Here is an 8,260-nt window from a genome sequence, read left to right as displayed (position 1 = left end):
ACAGGGAGCAGGAAGGTAGAGGAGACAGGGAGCAGGAAGGTAGAGTAGACAGGGGGCAGGAAGGTAGAGGAGACAGGGGACAGGAAGGTAGAGGAGACAGGGAGCAGGAAGGTAGAGGAGACAGGGGACAGGAAGGTAGAGGAGACAGAAGATAGGTAGGTAGAGGAGACAGGGGTCCGGAAGGTAGAGGAGACAGGTGGTAGGAAGGTAGAGGATACAGGGGTCAGGAAGGTAGAGGAGACAGGTGGTAGGAAGGTAGAGGAGACAGGTGGTGGGAAGGTAGAGGAGACAGGTGGTGGGAAGGTAGAGGAGACAGGTGGTGGGAAGGTAGAGGAGACAGGTGGTGGGAAGGTAGAGGAGACAGGGGACAGGAAGGTAGAGGAGGCAGGTGGTAGGAAGATAGAGAAGACAGGGGACAGAAAGGTAGAGGAGACAGGTGGTAGGAAGTTAGAGGAGACAGGGAGCAGGAAGGTAGAGGAGACAGGGGTCAGGAAGGTAGAGGAGACAGGGGACAGGAAGGTAGAGGAGACAGGGGTCAGGAAGGTAGAGGAGGCAGGTGGTAGGAAGGTAGAGGAGACAGGTGGTAGGAAGTTAGAGGAGACAGGGGTCAGGAAGGTAGAGGAGACAGGGGTCAGGAAGGTAGAGGAGACAGGGGGCAGGAAGGTAGAGGAGACAGGGGTCAGGAAGGTAGAGGAGGCAGGTGGTAGGAAGGTAGAGGAGACAGGTGGTAGGAAGGTAGAGGAGACAGAGGTCAGGAAGGTAGAGGAGACAGGTGGTAGGAAGGTAGAGGAGACAGGGGTCAGGAAGGTAGAGGAGACAGGTGGTAGGAAGGTAGAGGAGACAGGGGTCAGGAAGGTAGAGGAGGCAGGTGGTAGGAAGGTAGAGGAGACAGGTGGTAGGAAGGTAGAGGAGACAGAGGTCAGGAAGGTAGAGGAGACAGAGGTCAGGAAGGTAGAGGAGACAGGGGTCAGGAAGGTAGAGGAGACAGGTGGTAGGAAGGTAGAGGAGACAGAGGTTGGTTGTCACAGTGCTCCTAACTAAAACTCCAGAAGGTATAGTTCTCATCTCAGGGCTATGAGACCCTGAGCTCAATGGTTCTAAAACTCCCTGCACTAAAACATCATGCCATGCTTTCTTGGACCAGGGACTTGGTGCAATCACAGTCAAATTTACCTGAATAAATAAAGGTTTATTAAATATTAATCAATCAACAAATCAATCGATCGATCAATCAAAGAATCAATCCTAAATGTTCCCTCTCGTCCTCCCAGACCCATCCAGACTGCGGAACATGCATTGTTTCCCCCAGAGTTCCTCATCCATCTCCTGTTCCTGGACCTTCCCTGACTCCCACTGGGACTCCTATACTGTGGAGGTAATGGAACATCTCTCACAAACACACACCCTCTTTATGTCTTGTCTTATTATTATACAAGTTGAGGTCAGGGTGTCTGATACCATTTCTCCAACTTTACTAAATGCTTTGCAGGGATGTAGGATACCGTGTCAGTTGTACAACTGAATGCATTCAACTGAAATGTGTCTTCCTCATTTAAGCCAACCCCTCTAAATCAGAAAGGTGCGGGGGACTGTCTTAATTAACATCCACACCCAGGGAACGATGGGTTAACTGCCTTGTTCAGGGCAGAACGACAGATTTTTTTCCTTGTCAGGTCAGGGATTCGATCCAGCAACCTTTCGGTTAACCCATACATACACTATGTGGACACCCCTGTAAATTGGTGGATTCGGGCTATTTCAGCAACACCCGTTGCTGACAGGTGTATAAAATCACCCACACAGCCATGAAATCTCCTTAGCCGGCAGGTAGCCTAGTGGTTAGAGGCAGGGTAGCCTAGTGGTTAGAGGCAGGTAGCCTAGTGGTTAGAGGCAGGTAAGCCTAGTGGTTAGAGGCAGGTAGCCTAGTGGTTAGAGGCATGTAGCCTAGTGGTTAGAGGCAGGTAGCCTAGTGGTTAGAGGCAGGTAGCCTAGTGGTTAGAGGCAGGTAAGCCTAGTGGTTAGAGGCATGTAGCCTAGTGGTTAGAGGCAGGTAGCCTAGTGGTTAGAGGCAGGTAGCCTAGTGGTTAGAGGCAGGTAGCCTAGTGGTTAGAGGCAGGTAAACCTAGTGGTTAGAGGCAGGTAGCCTAGTGGTTAGAGGCATGTAGCCTAGTGGTTAGAGGCAGGTAGCCTAGTGGTTAGAGGCAGGTAGCCTAGTGGTTAGAGGCAGGTAGCCTAGTGGTTAGAGACAGGGTAGCCTAATGGTTAGAGGCAGGTAGCCTAGTGGTTAGAGGCAGGGTAGCCTAGTGGTTAGAGGCAGGTAGCCTAGTGGTTAGAGGCAGGTAGCCTAGTGGTTAGAGGCAGGTAGCCTAGTGGTTAGAGACAGGGTAGCCTAATGGTTAGAGGCAGGTAGCCTAGTGGTTAGAGGCAGGTAGCCTAGTGGTTAGAGGCAGGTTGCCTAGTGGTTAGAGCAGGGTAGCCTAGTGGTTAGAGGCAGGGTAGCCTAGTGATTAGAGGCAGGTAGCCTAGTGGTTAGAGGCAGGTAAGCCTAGTGGTTAGAGGCAGGTAGCCTAGTGGTTAGAGGCAGGTAGCCTAGTGGTTAGAGGCAGGTAGCCTAGTGGTTAGAGGTAGCCTAGTGGTTTTAGGCAGGTAGCCTAGTGGTTAGAGGCAGGTAGCCTAGTGGTTAGAGACAGGGTAGCCTAATGGTTAGAGGCAGGTAGCCTAGTGGTTAGAGGCAGGTAGCCTAGTGGTTAGAGACAGGGTAGCCTAATGGTTAGAGGTAGGTAGCCTAGTGGTTAGAGGCAGGGTAGCCTAGTGGTTAGAGGCAGGTAGCCTAGTGGTTAGAGACAGGGTAGCCTAGTGGTTAAAGGCAGGTAGCCTAGTGGTTAGAGGCAGGTAGCCTAGTGGTTAGAGGCAGGTAGCCTAGTGGTTAGTGGCAGGTAGCCTAGTGGTTAGAGCCAGGTAGCCTAGTGGTTAGAGGCAGGTAGCCAAGTGGTTAGAGGCAGGGTAGCCTAGTGGTTAGAGGCAGGTAGCCTAGTGGTCAGAGGCAGGTACCCTAGTGGTTAGAGGCAGGTAGCCTAGTGGTTAGAGGCAGGTGGCCTAGTGGTTAGAGGCAGGTAGCCTAGTGGTCAGAGGCAGGTACCCTAGTGGTTAGAGGCAGGTAGCCTAGTGGTTAGAGACAGGGTAGCCTAGTGGTTAGAGGCAGGTGGCCTAGTGGTTAGAGGCAGGTAGCCTAGTGGTTAGAGGCAGGTGGCCTAGTGGTTAGAGCGTTGGACTAGTAACCGGAGGGTTGCAAGATCAAATCCCTGAGCTGACAAGGTCGTTCTGCCCCTGAACACAAGCAGTTGACCCACTGGGCCGTTATTGAAAATAAGAATTTGTTATTTTAACTGACTTGCCTGGTAAAATAGACAAACACTGGCAGTAGAATAGCCCAGTAGAATAGCCCAGTAGAATAGCCCAGTAGAATAGCCCGTACGGAAGAGCTCAGTGACTTTCAACGTGACACCGTCATAGGATGCAACAAGTCAGTTTGTCAAATTTCTGCCCCAGACAAGGAGTGGACTATTAAATTTGCCAGTATGTTGAAAACAAGGAGTGGACTATTAAATTTGCCAGTATGTTGAAAACATGGAGTGGACTATTAAAGTTGCCAGTATGTTGAAAACAAGGAGTGGACTATTAAATTTGCCAGTATGTTGAAAACATGGAGTGGACTATTAAAGTTGCCAGTATGTTGAAAACAAGGAGTGGACTATTAAATTTGCCAGTATGTTGAAAACAAGGAGTGGACTATTAAATTTGCCAGTATGTTGAAAACAAGGAGTGGACTATTAAATTTGCCAGTATGTTGAAAACATGGAGTGGACTATTAAAGTTGCCAGTATGTTGAAAACAAGGAGTGGACTATTAAATTTGCCAGTATGTTGAAAACAGTTGCCAGTATGTTGAAAACAAGGAGTGGACTATTAAATTTGCCAGTATGTTGAAAACATGGAGTGGACTATTAAAGTTGCCAGTATGTTGAAAACAAGGAGTGGACTATTAAATTTGCCAGTATGTTGAAAACATGGAGTGGACTATTAAAGTTGTCAGTATGTTGAAAACATGGAGTGGCCTGTTAAAGTTGTCAGTATGTTGAAAACAAGGAGTGGACTACAGTAATCAGTTGTCAGTATGTTGAAAACAAGGAGTGGACTATTAAAGTTGTCAGTATGTTGAAAACAAGGAGTGGACTATTAAAGTTGTCAGTATGTTGAAAACAAGGAGTGGACTACAGTAATGTCAACTACCCCCCAGGTGCGTCAGCAGGACAGCTGGGAGCTGGTGTACGCCCTGCGCCTGGCCCGGGATAGTACCTTACTCAGCCTGGAGAACCTACAGCCTTACAGGAGATACAACGTGGCTGTCAGAGTGGCCTCAGCTGGACTCAGCAGCCCCGCCGTGGAGGAGAACGTGGTCACCATGATCGACCGTGAGTAACTACCTATACCGGCTGACAACCGGAGTTGTATCATAGACCCCATCCAAGAGTTTATCTGCTGTAAGATCCAGACCCACAATCACCATGACAACAAACCAGGTCACCACACAGTACCACCACACCAGATGACACCAAACAACATCCGAGTGACACAATGGTTGGTGGGATTTAGCTGTCCCAACATGCTGATACGTGACCTGTTAAATGACCTGTTAAATGACCTGCTAAATGACCTGTTAAATGCGTTCTCTGGAGTGATGAATCACGATTCACAATCTGGCAGTCCGACAGACAAATCTGGGTTTGGCAGATGCCAGGAGAACGCTACCTGCCCCAATGCATAGTGCCAACTGTAAAGTTTGGTGGGGAGGAATAATGGTCTGGGGCTGTTTTTCATTGTTTCTACCAGTAGGTACCAAGTTTCTACCAAACTATCCTGCTGTTTCTACCAGTAGGTACCAAGTACCAAACTATCCTGCTGTTTCTACCAGTAGGTACCAAGTACTACCAGTAGGTACCAAGGTACTAAACTATCCTGCTGTTTCTACCAGTAGGTACCAAGGTACTAAACTATCCTGCTGTTTCTACCAGTAGGTACCAAGTACCAAACTATCCTGCTGTTTCTACCAGTAGGTACCAAGTTACTAAACTATCCTGTTTGTTTCTACCAGTAGGTTTCTACCAGTAGGTACTTTCAAACTATCCTGCTGTTTCTACCAGTAGTAGGTAGTGTTTCTAAAGTAGGTGTTTCTATCCTAGTGTTTCTACCAGTAGGTACCAAGTGCTGTTTCTACCAGTAGGTACCAAGGTACTAAACTATCCTGCTGTTTCTACCAGTAGGTACCAAGTACTACCAAACTATCCTGCTGTTTCTACCAGTAGGTACCAAGTACTCAAACTATCCTGCTGTTTCTACCAGTAGGTACCAAGGTACTAAACTATCCTGCTGTTTCTACCAGTAGGTACCAAGGTACCAAAACTATCCTGCTGTTTCTACCAGTAGGTACCAAGTACCAAACTATCCTGCTGTTTCTACCAGTAGGTACCAAGTACTAAACAAGTACCAGTAGGTACCAAACTGTAAACTATCCTGCTGTTTCTACCAGTAGGTACCAAGGTACCAAACTATCCTGCTGTTTCTACCAGTAGGTACCAAGGTACTAAACTATCCTGCTGTTTCTACCAGTAGGTACCAAGGTACTAAACTATCCTGCTGTTTCTACCAGTAGGTACCAAGGTACTAAACTATCCTGCTGTTTCTACCAGTAGGTACCAAGGTACCAAACTATCCTGCTGTTTCTACCAGTAGGTACCAAGGTACTAAACTATCCTGCTGTTTCTACCAGTAGGTAAAAAAACTATCCTGCTGTTTCTACCAGTAGGTACCAAGTACCAAACTATCCTGCTGTTTCTACCAGTAGGTACCAAGTGTTTCTACCAGTAGGTACCAAGTACCAAACTATCCTGCTGTTTCTACCAGTAGGTACCAAGTACCAAACTATCCTGCTGTTTCTACCAGTAGGTACCAAGGTACTAAACTATCCTGCTGTTTCTACCAGTAGGTACCAAGTATCCTGCTGTTTCTACCAGTAGGTACCAAGGTACTAAACTATCCTGCTGTTTCTACCAGTAGGTACTACCAGTAGGTACCAAGTTACAAACTATCCTGCTGTTTCTACCAGTAGGTACCAAGGTACCAAACTATCCTGCTGTTTCTACCAGTAGGTACCAAGGTACCAAACTGTCCTGCTGTTTCTACCAGTAGGTACCAAGGTACTAAACTATCCTGCTGTTTCTACCAGTAGGTACCAAACTATCCTGCTGTTTCTAAAGTAGGTACTAAGTAGGTACCAAGTCCTGTCCTGCTGTTTCTACCAGTAGGTACCAAGGTACTAAACTATCCTGCTGTTTCTACCAGTAGGTACCAAGGTACCAAACTATCCTGCTGTTTCTACCAGTAGGTACCAAGTACCCAAACTATCCTGTCCCAGTAGGTACCAAGTGTTTCTACCAGTAGGTACCAAGTACTAAACTATCCTGCTGTTTCTACCAGTAGGTACCAAGTACCCAAACTATCCTGCTGTTTCTACCAGTAGGTACCAAGGTACTAAACTATCCTGCTGTTTCTACCAGTAGGTACCAAGTATACAAACTATCCTGCTGTTTCTACCAGTAGGTACCAAGTTACCAAACTATCCTGCTGTTTCTACCAGTAGGTACCAAGGTACCAAACTATCCTGCTGTTTCTACCAGTAGGTACCAAGGTACCAAACTATCCTGCTGTTTCTACCAGTAGGTACCAAGGTACCAAACTGTCCTGCTGTTTCTACCAGTAGGTACCAAGTACCAAACTATCCTGCTGTTTCTACCAGTAGGTACCAAGGTACCAAACTATCCTGCTGTTTCTACCAGTAGGTACCAAGTACCAAACTATCCTGCTGTTTCTACCAGTAGGTACCAAGGTACCAAACTATCCTGCTGTTTCTACCAGTAGGTACCAAGTTCCAAACTAACCTGCTGTTTCTACCAGTAGGTACCAAAGTACTAAACTATCCTGCTGTTTCTACCAGTAGGTACCAAGGTACTAAACTATCCTGCTGTTTCTACCAGTAGGTACCAAGTACTAAACTATCCTGCTGTTTCTACCAAACTAAACTATCCTGCTGTTTCTACCAGTAGGTACCAAGGTACCAAACTATCCTGCTGTTTCTACCAGTAGGTACCAAGGTACCAAACTGTCCTGTTGTTTCTACCAGTAGGTACCAAGGTACTAAACTGTCCTGCTGTTTCTACCAGTAGGTACCAAGGTACCAAACTAACCTGTTTTTTCTACCAGTAGGTACCAAGTACCCAAACTATCCTGCTGTTTCTACCAGTAGGTACCAAGCTATACCCAAACTATCCTGCTGTTTCTACCAGTAGGTACCAAGGATACACAAACTATCCTGCTGTTTCTACCAGTAGGTAGGTACCAAACTATCCTACTAAACTAGGTCCTGTACTAAACTATCCTGCTGTTTCTACCAGTAGGTACCAAGGTACCAAACTATCCTGCTGTTTCTACCAGTAGGTACCAAGGTACCAAACTAACCTGCTGTTTCTACCAGTAGGTACCAAGGTACCAAACTATCCTGCTGTTTCTACCAGTAGGTACCAAGGTACCAAACTATCCTGTTGTTTCTACCAGTAGGTACCAAGGTACTAAACTATCCTGCTGTTTCTACCAGTAGGTACCAAGGTACTAAACTATCCTGCTGTTTCTACCAGTAGGTACCAAGGTACCAAACTATCCTGCTGTTTCTACCAGTAGGTACCAAGGTACTAAACTATCCTGCTGTTTCTACCAGTAGGTACCAAGTACCCAAACTATCCTGCTGTTTCTACCAGTAGGTACCAAGTACCAAACTATCCTGCTGTTTCTACCAGTAGGTACCAAGTACTAAACTATCCTGCTGTTTCTACCAGTAGGTACCAAGTACTAAACTATCCTGCTGTTTCTACCAGTAGGTACCAAGTACTACCAAACTAACCTGCTGTTTCTACCAGTAAACTATCCTGGTAGGTACCAAGGTACAAACTATCCTGCTGTTTCTAAGGTACCAAGGTACCAAACTATCCTGCTGTTTCTACCAGTAGGTACCAAGTACACAAACTATCCTGCTGTTTCTACCAGTAGGTACCAAGGTACTAAACTATCCTGCTGTTTCTACCAGTAGGTACCAAGGTACCAAACTATCCTGCTGTTTCTACCAGTAGGTACCAAGTACCAAACTATCCTGC

General features: G+C 46.7%; 1 protein-coding gene across 1 annotated transcript; it reads left to right on the top strand.

Annotated features, from left to right (window-relative positions):
• The first annotated feature begins 1,274 nt into the window (after positions 1 to 1,274).
• Positions 1,275 to 4,609, top strand: LOC135567319 (receptor-type tyrosine-protein phosphatase beta-like). The gene is made up of 2 exons (XM_065014742.1): positions 1,275 to 1,375; positions 4,297 to 4,609. The coding sequence occupies exons 1-2, from the start codon at positions 1,292 to 1,294 to the stop codon at positions 4,477 to 4,479; spliced, it is 267 nt and encodes an 88-aa protein (XP_064870814.1). The 5' UTR covers positions 1,275 to 1,291; the 3' UTR covers positions 4,480 to 4,609.
• The last annotated feature ends 3,651 nt before the right edge of the window (positions 4,610 to 8,260 follow it).

This window comes from Oncorhynchus nerka, unplaced genomic scaffold (genome assembly GCF_034236695.1).
Source record: "Oncorhynchus nerka isolate Pitt River unplaced genomic scaffold, Oner_Uvic_2.0 unplaced_scaffold_2189, whole genome shotgun sequence".
Lineage (NCBI taxonomy): Eukaryota > Metazoa > Chordata > Actinopteri > Salmoniformes > Salmonidae > Oncorhynchus > Oncorhynchus nerka.
The sequence above is the reverse complement of the archived record's forward strand: the minus strand, read 5'-3'. Positions and strand labels throughout refer to the sequence as shown.